Source organism: Lichenostomus cassidix, chromosome 3 (assembly GCF_008360975.1).
Source record: "Lichenostomus cassidix isolate B80296 chromosome 3, HeHo_3.0, whole genome shotgun sequence".
Classification (NCBI taxonomy): domain Eukaryota; kingdom Metazoa; phylum Chordata; class Aves; order Passeriformes; family Meliphagidae; genus Lichenostomus; species Lichenostomus cassidix.
Genome location: NC_139483.1, coordinates 60,636,930 through 60,664,122, shown reverse-complemented (window position 1 = coordinate 60,664,122; position 27,193 = coordinate 60,636,930). Strand labels below are relative to the sequence as shown.

At 38.9% G+C, this 27,193-nt stretch overlaps 1 protein-coding gene across 2 annotated transcripts in view; it reads left to right on the top strand.

The window, feature by feature from the left end:
- The window catches only part of TPD52L1 (TPD52 like 1), a 49,703-nt gene that overhangs the window by 14,325 nt on the left and 8,185 nt on the right, over window positions 1-27,193 (top strand). The window contains exons 2-5 of one of the 2 annotated variants that reach the window (XM_085056043.1): window positions 4,145-4,260; window positions 9,259-9,407; window positions 20,391-20,492; window positions 27,085-27,099. In XM_085056043.1, the coding sequence (XP_084912169.1) occupies window positions 4,145-4,260; window positions 9,259-9,407; window positions 20,391-20,492; window positions 27,085-27,099 (382 nt within the window). The remainder of the gene's footprint in view (window positions 1-4,144; window positions 4,261-9,258; window positions 9,408-20,390; window positions 20,493-27,084; window positions 27,100-27,193) is intronic. The other variant, XM_085056044.1, reaches the window with a different exon arrangement.

Sequence of the window (27,193 nt, the reverse complement as noted above, 5' to 3'; positions counted from 1 at the left end):
AAAAGTAAATACTAAAATATTCTTTAAAGCAGAAGCCAAACAGCTTTTTGCACTGATTCAAACCTACCATATGTTTCCCACACTTTATGGTTTGGGTTTTTTTGTTATTTTGAAGTAACATATGTCCATAGAATCACTAGTTTGCCTGTTTGTGGAGGATGAGTTACACATGAGTATATTATTACTGTAATTTTCTGTAGCAATAGGACGTTATATGAGACCACAGGGACTTGCAGTCTTGTCTCCAGCAATCCTACACCACAAGAAGAAGGGCTGTCTGGAAGAGACAAATGAGGGAGGTGGGCTGGGTCTTGCATCTGTCTCTGGGCAGAGTCCTGTGACAGCATATCCCAGAGCTAACTGTTGGTTGATTGATTGATTGATTGATTGAGCTCTGGATTGAGCTTCATTGCAAATGGAAGAAGTGGAGAGATGAGGATAGGTAATGAGGACTCCTTAGCTGTCCATGGAGAATGAGGGAAGGGAACTTCAAGGAATAGTTTCTAAGATAACTTCTGCTCCATTGATGCCTCTTGTGTTAATTTATTTTTTTCAGTGCAATAGAATTGCTGGGCACCAGGGACAGCAACTGAAATTAAATTCAGGAGAAACAGAATTAACCTAATCTGTATAACACATAATAGTAGAAGGAAACAGGTGTTAGTAAGTGGTGGTGTCTGGGCACTATTCTCATGCCTTGCATGTTCATGGCCTGCTTGAATGACACTTGGAAAACCTGTGCTTTAGATGAGTTTGTGGAGGTCAATGCCTAAAATACTCTGCTGTTAGTAAAGGATATAGGAGATACAGGACATCACCAATGCGACAGGTTCTTGTAAATGGCTGGTAATCTATTGGATGTGTTCTTAATTCATTCAGGGAAGCTTGTAACACTTATACTACAAGGTGAAGTAGAAGCTGTTCACCCACCTCACAACTGAATTGCACTTCTAAATGGGTGGAAAGTTAATTCCCAATTCGACACCTGGATATGGGTATAATTCTGAAATAATAGCAGCTCTACATCTGAACAATTTAATAACCATCAGAATTTCAGTTTTTCCAGATTTGACCATGCTGGAAACAAGGCATGATCTTCAGTATTTCTGGGAGGAGTGGGTGAGAGGAGATGGAATGCAACTTGAATGTGATTTTTTTTCTGCTACCAGAAAAAAAGACCTTATGTTATTCTTGAAAACAACTCAGCTACTTGTACAATTCCCTTCCCAGAGTGATCAGATATTCATGGCTCATAACTAATACCTTTGCATCTTTAGGCAAAAGTACTGTCTTTCCCCAGAGCAATTACCTGTGTGTTGTCAGGTTATGTAGCTGGGCAGGAGAGGAAAATGCTTCAGTCTTCAAGACTGAGATGAGACTTCATAACAGTCTACAACTTCCTCATGAGGGGAAGTCTAGGGCAGACACTGATCTCTTCTCTCTGGTAACCAGAGACAAGACCTGAAGGAACAGCATGAAGATGTGTCAGAGGAAGTTTGGGTTGGATATCAGGAAAAGGTTCTTCACCCAGAGGGTGACTGGGCACTGAACAGGTTCCCTCAGGTCTTGTCTCTGGTTACCAGAGAGAGGGGAAGCGGTCACAGCATCAAGCCTGAAAGAGTACACAAGTTGTTTAGACAGTCCTCTCAGACATATGGTGTGATTCTTGGGGTTGGCCTGTGCAGGGCCAGAAGCTGGACTTTAATGATCTTTGTGGTTGCCGTCCAACTCAGGATAGTCTATGATTCTGTGCTTCTATTCTATGCCCAGCTAGGAATTAGAGACTATGAGAGCAGACTTACACAACAGCTTACATGGCATTCCTTAAATTGTACTGGAAGGTTCTAGGCTGCTTCTTGGACACCTGTCCTTAAAGGCTGTCTCCTGCATGGTCAGGGAGTCACAGAACACTTTAGTCTGTGACTGGCCTGAAGAAGGCTGTGACCCACAGTATACTGGAGGGACATTCAGACTGAAACTGTGAGATGAACAAAGTGAAACCTTAGCGGAAGGACAGTGACCATTAGGGAGGACTCTGGTGGCTTGAACAAGAAAGTAGAGACTGAAGGATCAGACTAGATTTTAGAGGACTTAAACAACAAGCAAAGAACAAAAACTGGGAGAGGAACTGGATGAGTTTGCAAAGGATCATAGAGAAGATTGACATATGTTTGCTGTTTTGGAATTGATTGTAATGTCAGTCCAGTCTTGAAGCTTAAAATTGACCATTGGGCCTAGTGTTAAGTGTTATTCAGTTGTTTGTGGTGATTTTGTCCATGTTGGCTTCCATCTCTTACCTAGCCATTCCAAAACTAATGCTGTCCCTTGAGCACGGATCTGCCTTCTTCTTGGCTTAAGGATCAGTTGCTCCAAGATCACCTCATCTTACATCTATCCCAAGGCTTCCCTTAAGGGTTTTCAACCCTCTTGCCCCTGAGATCTTTCCCAGCATTTCCAGCAGCTGCCCTGTACTGCTGCCCCTCCATCCATGAAAAAAAGAAACTGCTTTCAAGACTGTGCAGACTAAGTTTAGCTTGATTCCCATAGCAACACTATTAATCCACAAACAAATACCAAACAACAATTGTGTTTAGAGATGTAGGGCTGTTAATAAAGGTGATTTGGGAGTATTCCTACTGAATAAATGTGCTTTTCCTTTGTTGTGACTTCAGCAATCTAGGTTTTCCTGGCATTATGCTTTTTGGGTAATAGCTAAGATATCAACTACTTCTATATGCTTTCATGTTTTTAAAAAGGTTTTATGCTTTAAGGGTGGTGATCTATTTCTGCATATGGTGCCAGGCAGGGGTTTGGCACCTGTGTTGCTGCTCTTTATATTCCCACTCAGGGAAGATTGCAATTAGCAAGGCTGAGTTCACTTCATTGTGTTCTGCAGTGAAGTTGGTGGTATGAATTGAATCAGTTCTCTTCTGTTAAACAGAAGGAAATCCAGGTACACCAGGGGGCTCTAGGTGAGGGAAATGGCAGAAGGCTGGAAGGAGTTTAGTTTTCTTCATGAAAATGTAAAGTACTCAATTTCAACAGATTTACTCCTTTTAACCTCTGTTCTTTAATGCCAAAACTTAGCTAAGCTGTATTTTAGTCTCTGTGTAATAGAGAATACAGGCCTCTATGGAACTGGGAAACAAATTGTTCTCTTCTGTATTAAGCAGTATGCAGGTGGCAGGAGTCGGCAGAGATGGCTGTTTACCCCATTAGGAAACTGAAATAAAGGGAAAAGTGCTGTCCCAGGTGTAACTGGCAGGAGGTGTTTCTTCCACAACAGAAGATCTAGAATTTTAAAACGAGTTCCAAAGTAACAAGAATGTTTTCTGTTACCTCTTGGTTTGCACTGTTTTCTCTGCAGACCATGAAGAATGAGAGGCTCTTAGTGGCTGAAGCCCCAGCAACTTCTCCTCACTGAATGACCAGGAGATAGGAAATACTTTGTTTCATGGGTACATATTATTCCAGGCAGGTCCAGGTCTTGCATTTCTCCTACTTATAATACATACTGACGCTGGTCTTGGGCATGCAGAAGAAGAAAGTAACTGGAAGTCCAATGTATTTTTCCCTCCATCACAGGTTTAGATAGAGCAATCAAGGAATGCTTCTCACTAACATTCAGAAAATTCAAACAGTAGGTGTGGCATTTGCTTCTGCAAACTGTGTGCATCTATAAGGTTTCAAATTGCTGCAATCAGAGGTACTTTTAGAGAAAACTTGGCACAGTAATACACGTCTTTATTATTCAGTGTACTGTTGCTACTCTTCACATCAGTGATTCACATTAGCCAGCTTTCTTATTTTGAAGAAAAAGCTTTCTTTATTTCTTCTGTATTGTTAGAAGCAAGAAAATGCTTTATCAGGGATTAGTGGGGTCCAAGGTGATTGATTTCTGGGAATAATTGGTGCTTACACATATTAAATTGCATCTGTGCAGACATTACCTTCTGATATTTTGAATAGCTTTCAGAAGCAAAGAGGAACAGAATGTAAATGATTGTAGCAGGAAAAGGCTGGTTTTCTTTGGTTTTTTTTTCCCCTAATGGGTGCATATTATATCATTCTTAGATTTTAGGGGAGGACAACACCATAACTGAAATAATTAATAATGGTTGTCTTGACCTTTTAACTTTTTCAGGCCTGTTGGAAACTCAGTCATTGCATGAAGCAGATGAAGATGTGGTCACTGATGTTGATTTCACCAATATGATTTCTGAAGAAGAAAAAGAAGAGTTAAAAATTGAGCTAGCCAAGGTAAGGAATTTGAATTTCTGTGTTACTGTTTCTACTTCCTTAACTTGGAAGCTGTAATTGTAGGATGAAGTATATATTGTAAAAGTATGCTCTTCCCTTTTGGTACAATTATTCTAGGCTAAAATACTGTGAAGTGATTAATTTTCTTTTATCTATTTTTTGAAGGTTAAATATCTTCTACTTGATGATTGTACACTGAAAGTCAATTGCACTTTCCCATCTTAGTCAAGATGAGTCTTAATTTGTAAACCACCCTTGATAAAGAATAAAAGGTGTTCTCATTAGATCTGTGGTGTTGTTACAGTGGTTGTGCCACCTGATAGAAAAGATTGTTTTTGTGGTGCTCAGAGGAAAAGGTAATGATGATGGTTATAGAAGAGACTGATGATGACAAGCACAGTAATGTTATCGCATTTTGGTTTCCTTTGGCACTTACATGTTTGGAGAAGGTAATATCTTTTTTCAGGAGTCTGGAACTCAAGACACTGTGAAGAGGCTTAAAAGAATGAGATGGGAGGAAAAAGGTGTGAACCATGTGATCTCTTTATTACAAAGATTAAAGAAATTGTCTAGATTTGGTCTACAATGGAAGGATCGATTCAGTTTTAATTACTGCTGCTGAATACTGCAGAAACAGAAGTGAAATTCTGAAATGGAAAATGACACAATGGGGAAAACTGTGGGTTTATGTTAAGTATGAGTCAAATTACAGAAATCACAGCTGTATGAAGGTGAAGAGCTGGTTTTGCCTTAATTGGAATACCTAAATTGATATTACGTTGTAGTACAAAGTACTCTAAGAAGTCACATTCTTAATGACTCTTAAGTAGTTTACCTGCAGTGCTGATTTAGGATTTTCAAGTGAAACAGAAGACCGTTTTTTCACTTTAATATTTTATCAATCCTTGTGTTTCTGAGTTACTAGTTGATTTTTACTTATTTGCTGATCCTGTCACATCTGTAAACAATTATAAGGAAGCTGAAAGTTTATGTTTGGTTTATCACATAAGTTAGGAGTTGAGATATTCATTACTGGCTTTTCGTCAGGACCAGAAGCACTGGGCACACACTGAAACACAGGAGGTTCCCCCTGAACATCAGGAAACATGTTTTTAATGTGTCTGTGACTGAGCAGTGTACCCCAAGATGTTTTGGAGTTTCTGTCCCTGAAGGTATTTAAAAGCTGTCTGGGTACAGTCCTGGGAAACATGCTCTAGGTAGAGCTTGAACCAGGTGTCCTTCATTGGTCCCTTCCAGCCTCAGCTCTTCTGTGATTCTCTTCTCTGGTGAAGGGGACTTCATAGGCAGATAGAAACAAGGAAGGAAAAAAGTGAGAATTTCCTACAATCATCTGAGAATGATATGCCTCTCTCAAAAGAATTAATCTCAAGAGTTTCTGGGTGTCCCTTCTGTTTATGATTCCCCTAGGAGAGAGAGTTCTTAGTAGCTGATGGTAGAAGTGCTTTAATTAATGTACTAACATGCAAGTGAGAGATTGCCTTTCAAATATTATGATCTTGACTGACCTAGGAATTATTTTCTGAATTCCTCGCAGCAGTTTATTGGCATGCAGCTGATGCTTTAAAACAAAATAAAACTGATAATTATGCTAAGAAAGGTTTGGAAAACTTGAATTTAGAATGAGCAAAGTCTAAAGTTAAATGAGGCTTATGACTCTTAGAAAAGACTGCAAAAAATGTGTGACCTTGCCTCCTTCAGAAAGAAAAATTTGCTAATGTGGGAATTGGGTAATTTTCCTTTTGAAAAGCTGTTAGTCTTTATTTACAAACCCTTTCTGGTCCACTGACGATAGTTTTGTTTTCTTCCACATCCTTATGTGCCATGTAATACCTTTTTGAGCCTGTAGGAACAAGTACCTCTCTTATTGTTGTGTGAGGTAAAAATCATACTTAATTCTGCTATCAATAGTTGATACAATGAGGATCTGTTGTGAGCACTTATTGTGCATTTATTTAGGCAGAAAATATGTTTTCCATCTCTGTGTTGTGTATCTGCTGTATATATATATTCTTCGTCTTCTTCCTTCTTCCCACTCCAACATTAGGAGGAACAAGCACTGCTGTTTTTCAGGCAGGATTTTTTTGTATCCTCTATTCCTATTCTCCTGCTAGTAGTCTCTTCGTACTGGAAACTTCTCAGAGCATAGACTTATTCTGTTCTTGTATTTGTAGCCTGGCTAACACAGCAGGGCTCTGACTCTAATCAAGCCTTGGGATTTCTACAATGCAACTAAAATAAGTAACTCTTACAGAAACTTCTAACAGTCATTTGAATTTACAGAGGTCAGTCTGACTTTTCAGAATAATACCAGAAAATTGCAGCACAAAAGCTTTACATAAGGCCAGAAAATTGTTAGCAGAACAATCCCTTTCCTCCCCCCACCTTCCTCCCTCACTGTGAGGAGCATTGTACAATGACTCTTGAGTCATGCTGGGGGCTGAGATTTTGAGCTACCTTGCTCACTGCTGTCAGTTGTCCTTCCGTTACGCTCATCAAAGTAGTCATTTACTCCTTGGTGTCTTCCCCCTCCCACACCTTCACAAAAGCATCTATCTGGTTTGATCTAGATGATGCACAGGTGCTAAGTTCAGCAGAGTGTGTCACTGCATCTTTGTTCCCAGTGTGAGGAGAGATGCTAATACCTTTTTCTGCAAACTTAAGGAAAAAGGGCACTTTGTCCTTCTAACATGCATCTATATTCTTCTGACTCTGTTGCACTTTGAAAGAAGGGAAGCATGAGAACTAGAAGCTTGTATTTCTTAAGCCCTAGTTTTACAATGGAGTCTACACTTATGAAAGTGGACTTCTAAAAAATGCCTAAGCAGGTGATGCCTGACTTCCATGAGAGTAAGGTATGTTAGATGCTTTTCAAGATCCTACTGTAAGTCCCTAATCCTTTCTACCTGCTTCAGAGTCTTCAGTCACTGATGTTTGCGCACTGGAGGGCGGCTTTGTATCTGTCATTATTTCAAAATGATGGAAGTTGAGGAGGTTTTTGTCAGTTCAAAACTGATTTCTGTGTTCTAAATAATAAATTATTTTTCTTTAGTCAAAAATGTCACTCACAGTTACGCCATTGAGCACATGGCTAATGCTTGCTTAAGCCTTCACAGTTTTAGATGTCTATTCAATGAAACAGATGGAAAGTAATTGTAATAGAAGCCCTGAAATAGTTACATATCCAAGTACCTAATGATCAGCCTAGTGCTGGCCCAGAAGTGTCCTGGCATCATTTTAAGTTCTTTAGCAGTGTTGCACAGGCAGTCCTGCACTAAGGGGTTTGCTGTTGGTGGGAAACTAAAAGGAGCTCTGAACTGCTGTCTGAGGAATGCTGGCATTTGTGATTTTTTTCTAGAAGCATTGACCAGTTATCCTCTCAGAAGAGAGACCGTTGACAGCTCCCCCTTGACAGTATTCCATTTGCAGGTTAGCAATATAATGGAGCATAAAGGACATGGGGAGGAATAAAGCAATTTGGATTATTGTGTATTTTACTGGTGAAGTGTTGGCATCACAGGTATTGGTGAATACTGATATCTGCTTCACTCAGGTCATGATTTTGCTCTGTGTTCATAGTCTTGCTGCTTAATTCCTGAGCTGTTTGAATATTTAGATAGCAGGTAGTGACAAAAGAAACTGATAGCTGGGGGATTCAAGGATGAGACTTTTCCAAGAACAATGAGCTTGCAGCCAGTTTTGCAATGAAACAGAGTGCATGAATGTGTAAAATAAAAATAATGCTGTTCCTGATGTCCTAAATATAGCCTTGGAGGTCAGCACTGTTTCAGCTGGTGCTTGCATCATTCCCTGCAGCCTATGGAGCTAAATCACAGGGAGACTGTGGTTCCAGGGAACTTAGCATATGGTAATCAGATAAATTGCCATATGTTGTCCTACTAACATATGGAGGGAAGAACACAGTTGGTGAGGGAATTTCTAAACCTGAAGTGAAAGGCAGCTGCTCTGGTGTCACTTGCCCTTGTTAGCTTCAGTATCTCTGTGTGCTGCTTGTATGGATTGGCGTGGGAGGCTTCCAGGTGAAGAATGCAAACCCCTGCTCACTTGCAGGAGTGCTGCCCAAGGAGCAGGATTCTGAGCCAGCAGCAGGACAATTCTGCATTCCCTCTTCTCACAGTCCTGTGCTCTGGTTCTTGTCTTGCTAAAACACTGGCTTTGTTTAAATGTTTTTTTAAAAAATGTCTACCATGGGGAGAATTATATTCCTGTGTTTGGGTTGGATGGCATCTTTACAATTTGAAAATGCAGTTTGGTTTAATACTAGGATCTCTGGAAAGGCTAATCTGATGTGTCTTCTGAGTGCTTTTATGCTTTGGGTTCTTCTGATCGCCCAAGTTAATAGTCCATCTATAAATATTTATGTTGCTATTTTGAAAAGGTAGGGCCTAAAATACATAAATAATACTCATATGACAAGGTTATAACATTTTACAGTATTCTCAAGTCATATATTATCATGCATTTTTTCTATTTTTTTCTAACCTGCTCTGAAGAGTTTGCATCTGTTTTTTCGAGGACCACAAGACTAAAAATGGCTGCAAATATGAAGTTAAAAGCCTGTGCATTCAAAGACACATATTTGCTTGAATTTTTTCAATCTTCTCTTGTCGTCCTGTCCATTCCCATTTTACTAGTGAATGAAAAGATGGTGTTTGAGACCCCTAATGCCCTAAGGCAAATTTTGGTGAAGTCATTTCCTTACTGGATAATTCTCTCTCTTATCAGATGCATGTGTGTGATGCTGCACATAGGTGATGCAGTGTGAGGCATTAATTTAATGTAGTGTCAGCTCTGTTCTGGGCATGCCTTTGTGGTCTTCACAAGCACTTGACTCTGTCCCTCTAGTTACCTATGAAAAGCACAGGTTTGAGAGATTCATTTAGTTTCTTAACACTGTATGTGTCTATCATTCTGTGGGAACAGGCTAAAACTTTTCTCCTTTCTCCTTGTTTCCCTCAGCTAGAGGATGAAATTTCAACTTTGCGGCAAGTGTTAGCAGCCAAAGAGAAGCACCTTGTTGAAATTAAACAAAAACTTGGCATAAGTCTGATGAATGAACTGAAGCAGAACTTCAGCAAAAGCTGGCATGATATGCAGACAACTTCTGCGTGAGTACTGATCTTTATACTTACACATATGAACATACCATGTTTTTCTAAAACTTTTTGGGCTGAATTAATAGCAACATTGATGGAAAGAACCACCCACCTTTCATCAAATGCTTTCTGAGAAGTCATTTGATTTTTCTTTTCGTCTTCATTTGATAACTGAATTCGACACTTAAGAAGAAGCAAAAGTGAGCTACTTTACAACTGAGCTGAGCTGGGAGTTGACAGCAAGGTAGGCATGGCAGTGGTATTTCCCATGAAGGTGCAGTCCCTCAATACTTGAAGAATGAGAGTAGAGCCCAATGACGGTAAGGAGGGTCAAGCCAAGAGTTCAGATCTCCAGGTGCATCTGTACTGATGAGCCAGGTCCTAGGTCAAGCCAGGGCATCAAACATGTGAGTTTGAGATCGATGAGGTACCTGGCCAGATACAGCCATACTTGTAGTATGACTTGGCCTTAAATTCAGTCTAGACTTCAGTATAGCTCCCAAGTGAAGAGGTGCTTAACAGGGGTTCTCCCAACTCTTGTACAACACTTTCATCACAGTCTTACCCAAGGTTTCACAGCTGTGCAATGCTAAAACTAGCCTTGAGCAGCCAGACTCAGGGGAGTAGGGGTAAAAGCATTTGCAGTTTCTCTTGATGCATTCAAGGTGCTGACAGAAACTTGGCAAAATATATTAAAATGTCCGTTTTTACATTTAAAGAACTATTCTTTGTATTTTCATGAGAAGTTAAATAAGGCATAAACCCCTTCATAAAAAATACAGTTTGTATGTCTCCAATATCTAACTGTTGGACAGTTTCTCATCTAGGTCTCACGGCATGTCCTTAGCAGGGATATCAGTGTTGGCTTGGTGAGGATGTCTGGCATGTGCTAGGAGAGAACAGTCTAGAGACACTAAACTTTGTAAGAGAGGAGGGGCACAAGATGTCTGAACTAGAATTATTGGAAGAGAATAGCAATATTTTGAAACAAAAACTTTAATTTTTACTTGAAGTTTGGTAGCAAGTTCCCAGGTAGCTTTCATTTTTCCTTCACAACACTGACATTTCCGCAAAGATAGAGAGACTTAGGAAACTTTTTCAGTGTGGTAGCTGCTACTTTTTATTTAATGTGAGTTTCAGAATCTGCAATCCATTAGATGGTAAGTGTCCAGAAATAGTTACATGGAACTGAGCTGCAGGAGTCCCATTTATGCCCCTGAAAATTCTCATGCTCATGGTCCAACTGCTGTATAATTCTGCTAGACACACATGCCAGAACACCAGTGCTGGTACAAATCATGGTAATCCAGCATTCTTAAGAATGGATGTATTGAGTAATAGAGGTGATTCATTGTTGCTGTACCAAAGTAGCAGTGGGATTGCATTATTCACCAAGATTCTCTGATTTAGGAGGAATGAAAAGCCTGTTATAAAAAATAGAAGTTCAAAATATTTACATGCCTGTACTTTAGGTTTCTAAATCCACAATTACTCATTTTAAATTTTAAAATGACCTGGTTTTAAGAGGACAAATTTTGTTTCACTTAGCTGCTGTGCTTTCCCATAAGATAAAACTATTTTTCTTTTTAACAGGGAACATTTCAAAGCCACAGAGCACCAAAATTTTTGTCCACTTATTGTTAATCTTTTTAAGCTCTCCATTTAGGGATGCATTCTTAGGGTTAGAGTGGACTTAAAGGACAAGGGGTGGACTTCTCTCAGAAACAGTCTTGTAAAGTGTGTTTGACCACTAGTTAAGAGTCATGACCTCACCCACAGGATGCATGTCACCTCTACTGACTAAATTTAAACTCGAGATTCTGACTATCTTAAACCATCTACATTTTAAATGGTTGGCCGCAAGTTCCTTGTTAATTTCCTCTACTATTCAGTGCACTGATTTTTAGTATAATCTATGTGTTGGGAGAGGCAGGGGGTTCTGCTATAGAGGACATCAGTAACTAGAGAGCAAATGATTGCCTTTAGTTTGGTTTGGTTTCATGGTGGTAAGGCATTCAACTGGAATGACTTCCCACACACACCTTTTTAATGATTGGGTTTTCAGTGAATAGAGGTGGGTGGATATTCAACTTGTAGCAATGAAAGTTTTTTGTATTTTAAAAATAGATAATTCATTCTTATTTAGATGCTAGAAGCAGGGTCATGTTGGCAGATTTTGAAGTTATTTATTTTAGTTTAAGAAGTCATTAAAATGTCTTTACATGGATATTTATAAAGACTATAATTAAGCTTTTGTAATTAATGTTTTGCTACAAAGGAGAGGTTTTACATAACCTGAATGCAATGTATTTACTTAGTTGAAGCTGCTTGGTGGTGCTTCTGCAAAGTTCCTACAGGTCTCTCTAACCTTCCATACTTCAGATTTACACTGTATAGTGGATTAAGGTAGAAAATAGCATCTATGAAGATTGACCTGGTTTTATACAGAATCACAGAATAGTTGAGGTGTTGACCGCAATGTCAGGAGATTGTTTAGTCCAACTGCCTCTTTCAGGCAGGGCCAGCTAAAGCAGGCTGCTTATGACTATGATCAGTCAGGTTTTAAATATCTCCAAGGATGGAGATTCTACAGCCTTTCTGGGCAACCTGTTCCACTGTTCCGTTGCCCTTGCTGTGAAAAACCTTTTCCTTCTGTTAAAATACTTCTGGCATTGAATTTGTGCTGGTTGCCTCTTGCACTTGCGATAGATAACACTGAAAAGGGCTTGCCTCTATCTTCTCCTTTCATTAGGTTGTTTGTACACACTAATGAGATCCTTCCATGAGCCTTCTCTAGGATGACCAGTCCCAGCTTTCCCAGCCTCCTCATATGAGAGGTGTTCCTGTCCTTTAGCATCTTCATGGACCTTTGCTGGACTTGTTCCACTTTGCCATGTCTGCCTTGTACTGAGAAGCTCAGAAAAGGATCCTGCATTCCAGGTGTGGCCATAACTAGGGCTGAGAGGGGAAGGGTCACTTCACTCAGCCTGTAATCACTTTTCCTAATGCACCCCAGGATCCTGTTAGCCACCTTTGCTGTGAAGGCACATTGCTGATTCATGTCCAGTTTGTTCTCTACCAGGATTTCAGGGCTTTTTCTGCGAGGCTGCTCGTTGATACCCAGCCTCTACTGGGTTATTAATCCCAAACTGTAGGACTCTGCATTGCCCTCTGTTGAACTTATTGGACTCCTGTTAACCTCAATTTTTTTTCAGATCAAGTCCAAAGTAATTGTATTCTTCAATGTATTTACAGAATTGCATTTCATTATGTATGGAGAAGGTTACAAGGGTTACTTTATCCTTTCACTAGTCCCTCACATTAAGCACTAAAGACATAGATCCACAAGATATCTTGCCCTTTGCTGAGCATTTATGTTGTAACCATGCTCAGCTTTGTCCCTCAGCTTTTAATTTGGTGCTCTTCTTTAGTTCTTTGGAAAAAAATCATAAGGCATTATGGTCCTGTCCTCTTGGGAGATATTTCAGTACTATTGAGTTTCTAAGGGGCAGTTGTATCTGGAAAATTACCCACCAATAAACTCACTCCAGCCTAATAGTTCCCAGAAACTCCTTTGTCATCCTTCTTTGATATTTTATCAACTGTTAAAAGACATAAGCCTCGTCTGTTTTAAATGGTTCACCTTTCAACCCATGGATAGAATAATAACTGTGGAGAGAGAGCTTCTAAGGGAGATTAAAAAGGTTGGTTTGCTACTAAAAAAGGAATACTCCAGACATTCAGACCACTGTAAGCAGCAGTTCTGGCATGGCAAATAGTTTATTAGAGTAGCTAAAAAATGAAAAGAAACCCATTTGCTTTTCAAGGGCTGTAGTAGGGAAATGAAGTGAAATGTCTCAAAGCCTAAATGCTTAGTGATTCCAACTGGGCGGCTGGGAAGCCTTTGATGTGATGGAAAGTGGACCCACGCAAGACTGACATTTAGGATAGGAATCTGACAAAGCTCTGTTTTCAAAATGGCTTTTCATCTTTTGCCCTCAGACAAAAATTGGGAACCTAACATTTTAAAGTTCAGATTTCTGCCAGGTGATCAGAAAATAGGAGGTAATTGTTGCACTGCATGTGTTTTAGGCTTCCATTCTATAGTACATGCAGTCCTTGTTAGTATAACTTTAAATACATAGTAATGTGTTCCAAAGTTTCAGAATTTTTTTCAGTAAATCGGATATAATTTGTGGACAGCCACAGTCCTACTGTGGTTAAGTAAATTAAGTAAACTGTGTTCCTACGCACATACTTCTTTTGAGTGGTAGTAAAAGAAATGTGGGTGTTTCTGTTCATTGCAATGTGTAATCACCTCTTGGCATTTTCTTCTCTAAATTTGCAAGTAAATGTAGTAGTTGTGTAAGCAAAGAAATTGTGTGTTGGTTTTAGCAAGTACCTAACCTGTGTGTGAGTCTGTGCTATATGGAAGTAAAAGGAGCCTCTCCCTTCCGCTGGCTTTGCTTCCTTTGGGTCAAATCAGGCAACCTTCATGCCATCTTCAAAGATAATTATTTTGCTGCTTTTCCACATGTGTCTCTGGCCTTGAATTTGGAAGGGTGGAGTAATAAGGACAAAGAACTTCAAGAAGTTAACTTAGTCTGTTCTTCTTGTTCCTTTTCCAAAAGATGTATGTCCATTTATTTGCACCAGAACCTTCAGCCTACAGAAGCTTCACAGTAAGGTCAAGTCGTGGGTTCCAGATGTTAATTTCTCAGGGAAAAACCCACTCTAACTATCATGGGGCACCAGAAAATATATACGGGTGTATTACAGTAATCTTTATGTGTGTATCTCTAACTGTGAGGATGGGAAGGGAAGTCTGAATGCTAATTGGAATCTCTGAAATGACAAGGATTAAAAATATCCAGGAAAGAGTCAATGGAAAAAGGGGAAAGGAACAGAAGAGGAAAGGGAAAGGGAAGGGAAAGGAAGAAATGGAAGGAAAAACAAATGCATGAACAGGAAAGAGAAGAAAAAGGAAATGAAAGGTTGGAAAAGGAGGAAGGTAGGGGAAGAAAGGAAAAGAGAGGCTGGGATATGGTTAATCTGCATAATTTTGTTAATCTAGTGTACAGTACAGAGCCCACAGACAGTGTTACTGATACAGTTTAAGGTGTGATGAACTGTCAGGTTTTGGCCTGCATTGTCTTAAGATCATATGTGCTTCAGCAAACATTGTGGCTTTTCTACCTGGACAGTAACTGTAGCATACTTTCCCCCCTTATACCTTCTACTATGCGCTGCACAAATAATGCATTTCAAACAACAGTATCCCAATTTTTTCCCAAATTTTTGAAGATCACAGTGCAGGGCAGCATGGAACATTTGTCACCTTTGTCTGGCACCTTTCCTGACCTGTGACTCTCTCCATCCAATTGAACTGTCACTTTCCATGTGCTGCATGCAGATTTCTGGCTGCAGCCTGCAGAGGTTCAGTTCTCTCAGTTCTGTCCTTCCTCTCTCTGTGGGAGAGGATCTACCTGGGGCATACTTCCTCAGATTTAGGCATATGTACCTATCTAAATTCCTGCAGTTTCAGTTAATTCTTAACATTCCTGGCAATGGGAAGGATGTCAAAAAAGTATGTCTGTCATTTGGTTTTGAAGTTGGAATGAATTTCAGGAGAGTACTAAAAAAAAACCAAACCAAACCCCCAAAATAATGCACAACAGCTTAGAGTTCATTTGTGGCAAAAATGACAATAAGAATGCTCCTAGAGAATGTTTTATGTACATTTAATCTGTCATTCATACATGCATTTACCTCATTTGATCATTTAGCATAATTTCGTTAATGTTGAACCCTGTTTCTCCCAGAAAATCAACAGGAAAATAGTTTTGTAGCTGAGAGTTTCTCAGAGATCCAGATGCTTTAGATCGATTCCAGAAAAGTCATTCTTAAGCTGACTAATGGTTTGAAAACTGAAAAGAAGCAAGCTCCATAGGGCATGGCTTGTGCTACCAGGCTCTGCTCTACTGTATGCTTTTGTTGTTAATTGTTTGCATTCGGTTACATCTTCTGTAAGCCTTATCACAGGCGAGGGTTTCTCAAATGAATTAATTTTGCCAGCAAGCATTGATGGAGAGGCACAATGCTGAATTAAGATGTACTAATTAGCAGATGTACCAATACTACAGAAGCTGAATTAAAATTCTTTACAATTTACTGCAGTAGATCAAATGTGCAGCTTGACATGCAAAATATAAATATTATATGTGTAGCCTACTTCTGTCAGCAAGCCATGTATTGCACCTATGAAGGAAGGTTACATTTAATACTGCCATGTGTAGGGCAATTCTGTACTGAGATGCGATGATATGAGATGAGTGTGATTGTCCTGTCTTATCCTGCAGATGATGATGGCCATTTAAATGTCTAGTTCTCTCTATATGGCTGCTGCCTGGCTACACCCTCTATAAGGCATAATTTTCTTCACATGTTGTGTTTTATGAAACTGTATCTCCTTGTATTTGCTTTCAGGGGCTGTAAAAATCACCTAGTGAAACCTGGTTGTCACAAGATAGAGTAACCTAAATGTAGTATATGAAACTGTCAAGTGAAAATGCAGTCAAAATATATTGCAAATCTACTTTGTGTAAATAGTATGTTACAGCACTGGAGACATGAGTTATTTTTAAAGCTTCTTTAAAACGCGTTGGACATGTTATCAGAATATAGCTGCAATATCAGCATGTTTGGTGATAACCTCTGATAATCAGTTTTATAAATAATTGCTGCTGTTAAAGAAATACCCTATTTTAAAAACAAAATTATAATCAGAAATTGATGGATGAAACTCTTAGGTTAATGTCATATATAAAGGTAATATTCAGATGCTCACAGGTGTTATTTACAAGTTTACAACTGGGACAGCAGTTGTTAATCCCTCTTGTCTATGAAATACATTATAAATATTTACTGTTAAGTGCCAAGTGAAAGCATGGGATATGATCCTTGTTAACCATTACCAGCAATCCTCCTGTGCTGTGGAGTATTTTGAGAAGCCACAAAATCAGAGCAGGCACTCCTACTCTAATTGAAAAAATCTAGTGTCCTGTTTCTGCTTTTGCTAATGCTACTGGGTACCTGGTATAATGCTGATGATGCCTTTGCATTAGTGAGATGATGTATTTGTGTAAAATGCAGACCATGGCTTGGATGGAAGGTTCTGTTTCTTGAATCCCTGTATCCTAAATTATCTGAGTTTGTTTTTGCTGGAGCATTTCTGCCTATAAATTTTGGGGTCACTGGTCTAATCTGAGCTGCTGACTGCCTGCTGAGATGCTGTCACTGGTCCCCATCAGCTGGTGGTCAGCACTCACCTAAGGATTGCCAGCAGTGGCTGCTCAGAGGATGAGAGTGCACAGGGGTTGTAGATGACTTAGCATGCAGAGCACTTGGTGTAAGGAAGATTTAAACCATACACAGGGCACTTTTTCCAATTAATAAGTATTTGTAGTTCTTACCTGGAATATCCAACTTTATTTCTGCTGGTAAGGATTTCTGAAAGTTGTGTAAGATGTTCAGTGTACAGACTTCTGTGAGTTACATGAAATGATGAAAACTGCTTGCTCAGATGATTAATGTGAAATACAACTGAGAAGATTCCCAGAGGTCAGAGAGAATATGTTGAAGAGATCATTGTTACCAGAGTGCTTGGCAACATATCAAATGGATGCTATAAATATGACATAACTATGAGGATGAAAATATCTGAGCCAAAATACTGTGCACCATATATCAAAATATCAACAAGGAGCATAGCTAACTACAGTGAGACAATGTGTTCTGTGGAAAGATTATTTATAAAGAAGGTATAGTGATACATGTAATAGTGGAGAGGCAGGAATAGAGGGGGCTTGATTGTTAAGCTATCAGTGAGCTCTGTTGAGATGCAAATTAATGTTTCTTGTCTCTGCTGACAGGTATTGCATGTTGGGCTCCATTTTCACCTTTGTTATTTTGTTATTCCTTAATGCTCCTCTTCAGCATGGCTGAAGGCAGGAGGGGACATGTCATAGGTCGTTTTTGCTGAAGTTGGTGCTGAAAAAAGACTAGTTGTGTAACAGTTTTAGCTGGATTTATGCTCTTATGTAATGTCAAAAGTATTAGGAACACAAATGCAGTCTCCATGTCTTCCTTGCTAGGGGAAATACTGGAGGATGTTGTGTTTATGGGATTTACAGAGGAAACACAATATTGTTGGAATGTCAAAATCGGTGTAATTTCAGCCACTTCTCAGAAGATGTGTTCTGACCAATGTAATGTTCAGAAACACGTAGGGGACTGAAATGTTTCTCAGCGAAATTTAGGTCTGTCTGCTCTGCGGGGCATTTGATACTGTTCTCTCAATAGTTTTGCACAGTATGAAGAACTTGCAGTGAAAAGGTAAGACTTGGAGATATTTTACCATAAAGTTAAATATGCCTGTGAATAAAATTAACTCCAAGGTTTCACTTCAAAAAATCAATTCAGATGGATATCTGGAAAGTATTTTACTATGTACATTCAACCTGCACATAAATAGGCTGTGCTACAAAGGACCTTTTAGAGTTGTAAGTCAAGTCTTGGCCTTCATTTTGTCATCAGCAAAATTCACTTGTGCTGAATGGTTTAGGAAGCTTCTCTGTTAGAAACCTCTTTAAGACTTGTATCCCACAGGCAATAGAATGTTTGATTTTCTTCTTTTTCATGGGCAACTCTTACCAAAAAGCTATGTGCTCATAGTTTGACGGTAGCATCCTTATTTTAGGGTCTCTCCCCATTCTATTTTACATGAGAGTATATCTACTGTCAGCAAGAGAATGACAGACCTATCAAACTAGTTAAGCTAGAAGAAGAGGCCTCAGTGAAATAAGTATTGCATTATTGCTGTGTCCAATGATTCGCCCCAAGCGAGCTCAGAGACACTTCAGAGACTAAGTCAGAGAAGTGGGTATTTGCTTTATTTGGTGCACCGGATGTGTGGGAATTGTTTCCACCAAACACACACACCAGTACTTCCAAAGGCACAGTGTTATAGGTAAAATTCATGAATATTCATCACATTCCCTAGGATAGGAGTGGTTATACAAATTGCTTCTTATAAGTCATTAATATTACTAGCAATTTCTTGTGCTCAATGGCAAAAGGATTCCTTTTTCCCCTTTTATCTTGATAAGATTAAGAGAATCCACAAGGCCAGAACTGATGGGCGCCGTGCTGGTGGAAGGGGCAAAAGCTCAAAGAAACAAGAATGGTTGAAGTGCAAATAAATTTGGGTTTTCTATTTGACCACTCCTTTCTCACCAAGGACAGACTGACTAAGGAGTGAGGAGATCTGGTGAAAACAATCTTTTCCATCTTGTCTGTATTGTACCAGAATAAATAAAACAGGCATAACCAGTGTTCCTTCCTTTCTAATTATAATTTGTGTTCCTTCTGTCAGTGTTTCAATGTTTTAGCCCTTGTTCAACATTGTGCATGTGTTTGGTTCAGCTTACCTAACTGGAGACTTGGTACCCTAGTCTTCAGTTGTTCCCTGTGGATTGCCTTCACTGTGAGTCAGTGAAAACAGAGACAAGCACCTTCATAGAAGGAGCCCTTTCACTTGGCAATTTAAGAACTTGTTAGGTCTGTAGGATGTTGTGGCTTAGGAACATAAAATCAAAGTATATTGTCTGAAAGAACAGAACATTATGTGGCATCTGACATCAAACCTGTGGTTTGTAAAACACAGTCCTGAACAGAGAACTTTCAGCAATAGGTACTGCTGTGGCTAAAAGGACGTGACATAAAATGGGATGTCATACTGCAAATGTTAATCTTATTTCCCCTCCTACCTCCACAAAAGTATTGCTTTCATATACATAATAATAAGGAGAAAATATTCTGTTATAAGGACTAAGGCAGTGGGATTCTTTTTTATCAATTGCCAGTGTATTTTGGTACACACTTGCAATCCTATAGTTTTTGTTCAAAGGAGAATGAGAACCAGTGGACTTTTATTTCTGAATTTTTCATGATCACTTTTTCAGTTCTTGTCTGCCAACGCACACTACAGGATACAAGACTGATTATAGTGTGCTCTCCTTTTGTTACTAGGTCAATACTTCTAATTCTGAGCTTGTCTGCGTCACTGGGAGTATCAGATAATTTACTCAGAGGGAAGCCTCTGACATGCTCAGAATTAGTTTAGTCAGCACAAAATCATCTGTGCAGAAAAGCTTATTGATTACTTTGAGAGTGCAAGTTAACCATACTGAAGGATCTGTATGGCTCAGAGCATGTATTCTGGATCAGTAAATTAAGATGTTTCTGTGTTTGAATCTGTATCCTATAAGTGAAATTAGTGACATCTTTTGAAATAATTCAGTCCTACTAAGAATATGCATTCACTGTCTAGGTTTCTTCATCTTTCTTTCTCTGTCCTACACCAAACCTTCTTCCTTTGAAGAAATTTTAAAAAGTAAAAAAAAAGAAAAATTGTGGCATATGGAAACAGATTTGATAATTTTTTCTATTTTAAATATCACAGAATCATTTTGAAGTGTATCTGTTAAATGTACCTATTATATATATATTCTTGAAAGAGCAGAGTTGTATTTGTCCTGATTCTTCTCTGTGCTTCAGACAGCAGATTTTGCCACAAGGTCAGTGTCTGCTGGAAGAAAACTTACTTGATGTAAATACGATTTTCTGTAAACAGAAGTTGTATCAAACAGGTATTCAACAAATCACTGCATTCTGCTTTTAAACAGCATGCACTGGCCCAGCTGGGGAATGTTATCTTCAAGGGGGAAAGAGAGGATCACTAAGCGAAGGATTGCTCTGGAGAACCCTGTGCTTAGGAAGCTGTGCAGAATGGGCATCCTCACCATTTCTTTCAAGCTACATTTACTGTGTTTCTTACATTTCAGTGGTCAGGACTTTGAGGGAAATTAATTGCAGGGATCCTAGTCTCTCTTTTTTAATACTTACCACTATTTCTGTTCTATTTTTTGTTTCCAGTTACAAGAAAACACACGAGACCTTGAGCCATGCGGGGCAAAAAGCAACAGCAGCTATAAGCAATGTAGGAACAGCCATCAGCAAGAAGTTTGGAGATATGAGGTATCAGCATCTGCTGCTTCTCTGGTCTTATTTAGAGGACAAAATGTATAAACCATTTGTCAGCTTTTCTTTGCCTTCGACTTTACTGTTTTAAAGGTTCAAGTAGTTTGTTGTTAAAGTATTTAAGAACATTCATGTTTTTAACTGAAAAGACATAATGATGATCAAAGATATAATTTTTGTATGTGTCCTGGTTTTTTTAAAGTACAGTAAGAAATCCTTTTGGAATAACTTTGCAAACTCAAGGAAATACATTTCCTCAGGGAAATAAATTTTAAGTAAGGTGGAACAAAAAATGGCTGTTAGATCTTTATTAACCCAATTTTGTTCATATGTGAATGCTGGAAAAAATATAATCTGAAGAAAAGAAGCCTACCTAGGAGCTGCTTGTGATAAAACACAAAATATGTCAGGCTATTGTTAATAATTTTTTTTCAAGGTGTACTGCAAAGTTCTGTTCTGCAGTTGTATAAAAAATAGATGTGATGAAAGTAATAGGAGTTGAGGTCAGTAGAACTATCACTTAAATGCAACTTCAGTGTCAGGCTTTATATGCTGGTGTATCTTTAAAGTGTTGGTCCTAAAGTTCCTCAGTATGACAGCAGAAATTGTATAATGTAAACCAGCGTTCCAGTTTTCATTAGGTAGTAGGATTACAGAACTTCTTGAGTGTTTGATGGCACTGATTTTCTGTGATGAAACAAATGGACATGGGTAACTCTGCAATATACTGTTTGACCTGCAGAATTAGGGTCTCCTTTATGAATATTTCATATTATCACATTGGTATATACTCACTTTTTTTGTTCTTTTGTAATGTATGAAGTAACCATATCCTAAGATCTGTGTGCTGCACATGGCTGAAGCTTAGTTCATGGCAGCTAAAACTTTTTTTTTCCACTTTTTATTTTTATTCTGGATCTTAAATCTTTAGAGTCCCCCCTTAATACCTACCTTTTACATACAACTTAACAAATCCTCTACAGAAGTACTGATGTTTTTCTAGTTGAAACTAAAAAAAGGCAAATCTTCATTATTGCATCATCTGCTTTACAGTGTCTTTTTCCATACTGCAGTTCAGAATGGAAATTTAGTGAGTGACTTGCAAGCAGGGTATGAACATAACTAGGAATTTTTGACTTGATACAGCTAAATATTCATGAGAAGTGTATGCTTATCAAAGGATAGAAGAATAAGCAGGCATGCAATTATATCTTCATAGTACTTTTTTTAGTGTTCAGAAATCTGAGAGCTGAAAACTTTCTAAAACATAAATTTGAGCCTTCATTTAAAAGTATCTTGAGGGTTTTTCTTTATTAATTTATCTTTATTTAAAATTTATTTTAACTTATATGAACTTCTGAAATTCATAACACCTCATGTCTCCTCAGATGAATAGAAATTTATGTGGTAAAGTCTGGTTTATTTGTTCGTTCATTCATTCCCTATTTGGAGTCTCCCTGGTCTTTCCTTTGGTGCCTTCTGGCTCTTCCATTATGAGAAGCAGTGAGTGAGTTCTACTGACCTTCATTTCACTCATTAGTTCTTGTGGTTTTATTGTATTTCACTTCAGTTGCCTCTTTCACACAGGATGAGTCACTTTCACAAGCCTTTTTGCTACCTTTGTTAATTCTTTCTGACTTCCTGCATTTATAGCTGTATTCTGTATTTTTGAGAAATGTATAAGATGTGTGTGATGCACATGGCACCAGCATATTCCCTGTTTCATTTTATGTTCTTTCCTAGCACTTCCTCTTGTAAAAAAGACAAGCCCACAGCTCAGCAAACAGGTCCTGTTGCTGTTTCCACGCTTTAGACCCTGCAGCAGCAACCAGGGTTGCTGTGTGAATACCTTAAGCACTGGCTCTTAACCACAGAGGGAAGCATGACTTAACAGTTCAGGATTTCTCAGATCCTGTGACTTGTGCTTTGCACATGGTATGAGATTAACTGCAAAGGCAGAAATGTCTTCGCTGAAATAGAGCATGTTTATCCTTTAATGTTTCCCTTAATTAATCACTGTTACCAAATGCCTTTGTCTTACCTATCAGTATCAGCTCTCATGTCCATGGCAGTCATGCTTCTGACATGGCAGATGGGAGGTATTTATCCCATTAGTCCTTTAGCCAAGGGCTCAAAGCAGAGGCTGAGTCCATAAGCATTTTGAGTAATCAAAAAGCTGGTTGCCAGTATCTTTCTTTGATTGAAATTATTACCTTCAACCCAATTGGGAATTTTTCAGGAAAATATGAACTACCAGAGCTGCCTTTTTTGTGGATACTTGCTGCTCTCGGTTCTCAAAGGAGAACTGAAAGTTCTCAAGGGAGTTCTTTTGACACTTGATGATGAAGCAGCAAGCAGTCTAGCCAGGTTCACATAGTTATAGAGAGCATGGTGTGACTTGGGCCTTCTGCATCTGCTGCACATCCTAATTCAGAGTGATGGGCAGAATGCTTCCCTCAGCAACAAAGCTGGCCTAGATTCTTGGCTCAGCTTGGGCAGGTGCAATTCTGTGTGGGGTCACACTACAAAATTTATCACTTAAATAACCTGGTTTTATAAATCTTCCCCCTCCCTTTCCAATCCCAGTTCTGTTTAGGGGAGTAAACTGTAAAGAGGCAGGAATTTTCTGTGTTGTTGGCTTGGTTTTCTTGTTAATCCAAATAATTTTATTTCAGCGATCTCATGTATGGATTTTCACCACCCCCTCCCAGAAAGCCATTTTAAACAAACATCAGACTCCAGCTTAATTCTCTTGGTTAGGCATTAAGGCTGATAGTCACCAATGACATCCAGATGCAAATCCCTGTTCTGCTTTCATTCAGAGCAGACACTTGAAACTGATTTCTAAAATCCAGATGTCATCGTAATTCCCAGTATGTTCAGCAGCCGTACCTCCTGCCTGTGGTGACGGTGATTTTGAAAGGGTTTGTAGTCAGACTGACTAAATACTGAAGCCTGCCTTCTTTATGAAACAAAATTCTGTTTTCTATGTTGTCTGCTATGTCAACTGTACAGAACACTACATGAAACACATATTTCTGTTCTGAAGTTGCTGGGTCCTAATTTTCACCTTGTTTTATCTCTAAAAACTTTATTAAAATATCATATAACAACATATAACAACAACAGGCCAGATAGACTCCCCCAAATGTGCTATTTTGCTGTGTTGGCATTCAAGAAGATAAAATCTATAGCAAAGAAAAATGACAAATTTCTGTGTGTCTGAAAGAACAGAGATGCCACCCTTTGGGGACCAAGTGCTTTTTGTGCTACTGCTGTGCTTCTCTTTCATCCCCACCCCATCTTCCCAGTGTCGTAACTCTCTAATTAATTTTGTTCATGAATAATCACTAGTATTTTACATTTTCTGAATTTTGTATTAATTAATAATGCTTGTAAGGTCTCTTTACAGTCACAATGCATCCTATTTAATATTGTGTTACTAGAAATACCAGAAATGCATGTGACACAGATGTAGAGATACTTTTGCTTTAGGATACAAGCCAGACATTAGCAAAGTAGCTAAGATAATAGATTCTTCATTAATAGGTCTCGTGATTTATTATTTGCCATCAAGATTTTTCTTTGCTCCCCCACCTCCAGCTCATATTGTTTCCTTTAATATTTATCTGGCATGGAAGGTGAAGGGAAAGAGGGTAGTCCCAGGTCACTCACAGGGCACTGCCAGAGGCACAGAAATCTCACTATTAGAGATTTGCACTGACATTTTAACCTGGATCTTGCTATGAAGAGCACAGGTGTGATAGAGTTGAGGATCTTTATCCCTTTCTCCTTTGCTTTCTGCTAGTTTGGATCTTTTCATGCTATACTGCTGGACTACTGTGCAGCTGTCTATATAGATCTTTGTTTCATCCCTGCTGATGACAGTTTTGGAAACAAGTTGTGATACCAAGTGAGAGATTTCTGGGTTTTGGGTTGCTTTAAAAAAAAGAGTAAAGAAAGAAAAGAAAGAAAGGAAATAAAGAAAAGAAAGAAAGAAAGCAAAGAAAAGAAAGAAATTAAACGACTTACTCTACACTACTATATGCACACTACCACATACATTGCTGCTACTCAAGTATACGTATTTAACGATTAAGCTAACAAAGGCATGCATGCAAATTAGGATGTCAGCAGTTACATTTTGTGTAGCTCCTTCATTCAGCTGTCTGGTACATTTTCTTTAATTACATGATCACACAGACCCCTTTCAAATTCAGTGCCTGGGATGAGCCAGCTCTCAAGATGAATGAAGGTAATATAATGCCTCTTTCCTGCCAGGAGCTGGGAGGCACACGTGGAAAGACACAAAAGACTGCAGGGAGGGAGTGCCTGGGGGCATGACTGTGGCAGTTGAATGTGCCCCTCAGAGATCAGCACGGAAGGTATAGGAGGCCCCAGAAGGATGCAGGATGGCAAAGTTCACTCCTCTCCAGAGGGTCAAAGGAAGTTCTGGGAACTACAAAGCAGATACTGGAGGAATGCATTAACCTGGATTTTCTAAGCATCTAGAAGATAGCATAATGGCAAAAATATAAAAGAGTTTGTCAAGAACAATTATCTTGAACTGACAGCACCTGTCAGAGAGGATAGATGGGAGGTAGGAGATGTGATAGAGCTTGACTTTAATAAGGCTGTCTGTACTGTTTTTGCAGAACTAGAGAAATACAGCATAGATGTTACTGCTTTAGCAGCAAGAGAGCATAGGGAATTGAAAATTATATCCAAATAATAGGTTTCATTAGCTGACCATAATGCAGGATTTTACAGACATCTGTCCTGAGTCTGTTACTCATCAGCATTTTCATTGCTGGGTTAGATGAAGGTATCAGGATGGCATCACTTAGAATTCCCATATGACTGCAGTGGCAGGGTATTCAATCACTTTAAGCACCAGGATTAGAATCCCACATTATTCTAAATGATAAAATTCAGTGTAGGAAAGTGTGAGGTGCTTTATTGATAAATGGAAAAAAAATTCAAAAGCAGAGATGGTGAGCGTTGACCAGGTAACTTTGTAGAGAAGGGCTAGCAGGTTTAGTCTTGAGGCTCATGAGTGCAGCTGAACAGGGGTTATTTCTGAAGGCTATGAAATCTCTCTCATTTAAAGTTTTTAGAAGCAGATTGGGCCAAAATCTTTTGGGGATGGTTCAGGTATGAGTAATCTGCTTTACCTCTTTGGGAGTTGATATTTGCTGTGCCTTTATTGTTGTGCCATTTGGGTTTTTTGTTGTTGTTTGTGGTGATGATGGAGTTTTTTCAAAGGCTTTTAGGATTTCTGTAATCTAGGGATGTTCTGGGCACTTAAAACTGTTGTTGGATCTGAATTCCTTCATATGCTGTAGCTGTCATGACTGAAATTACCCCTCTCAAACCTTTTTGTCTTTTGATACCCCTATAAAGGAAATACCTTGCTTCAGAATGGAATTTCATAAACATTTCTTTTGCGGATGGGTGAGGCAGTTGTTTTTTCTCACTTCCACAGACAGTTACCCTTCATTTGTGCTGGTTTTTAGAGGTCTGCAGTAACAGAGATTACCTTATCATATGGCTGTGCAAGTATCTGTATTGGCATGGAGAAGGGGGTGGCTGTTTCTGGGAGCCAGCAGGTAGTCAAAGGAGGGCAGCAATATTACTTAAACTGGCCTAAGCAGAAATGCGTTGTATAGATATATCCATGAATGTTTGAGAAGCACCATTGTACATGATGATGTGTTCAACCCTGTAAATAAAGCTGAAGAAGTCAATGTTTTTCTTTGGAGCAAAGTATGAACATTGTGCAGTAAATAATGCATCACACCACACATGGAGAAAGGATGTGAAAAATAAGTATTGAAGAGATGTTCATTAAGTGTGCACCATCTATCTGGCTCACTGCATGAGGCAGGTGTTCCCTTGAAGTGGTCTGTAATTAAAGACTACATCAGTAACAAAGATGAAGGAGAGACTTGTCTGCCTCATCATTTCTCGACTTTGGAACGTTAATGACATCCTCTGAATATTGTATATCAATGTGCCTCTCCCAGTTCTGCCTTAATTAATTTCTTGTGAGCTGGAACACAGTGTCTAAGTGTTTAAAGTATTGTTTTCAACATGGAGCAACTATTTTAGAAAACGTTGTTTTAGGAATTAAAAACTCCTTATTTTTTCCATAGTCTTTTTAACTGAGAGATTATTTAGGAATTCAGAGGGAAAAAAATTGCATTTCCTCTTATGTGCATGTACAATTCCAGTTCATCTATACTTTCTCTTTAATGATACTAAGGGAGGCTATGAGGAGGGAAACCAGATAGCATTGTGTAAATCTGTTCTAATGAAGAGAACACAAAATTTAGTAGACAAAACTTCTGTTCTTCAATGTGTACAGAATAGGTGACTGCACAGTGAAGGACTGTGTGAAAATCTTTGCTTTGGAGGGATGTGAACTGATCCACATTCTACTGTGAATTCCAGCATGAAGACTGGAATGCAAATTATTTTCCTTTTCTCCTTGGGCAGTTGGACATGCTACAGAAGTATATGTCTATTTTTGTTACTTTTTCCTAATACTGTTAACTCTTGTTTTTCTTTCCTTGTGCATCCACCCCAGATCGCATTCAATTAGGTAAGATACATTACTCTCTTTGAATACTGCCTCTGTGTTTCACAGGAGCTGTTTTATGGACTGTAATGCGGCAACCTCTTTCCTTTCAGCATCA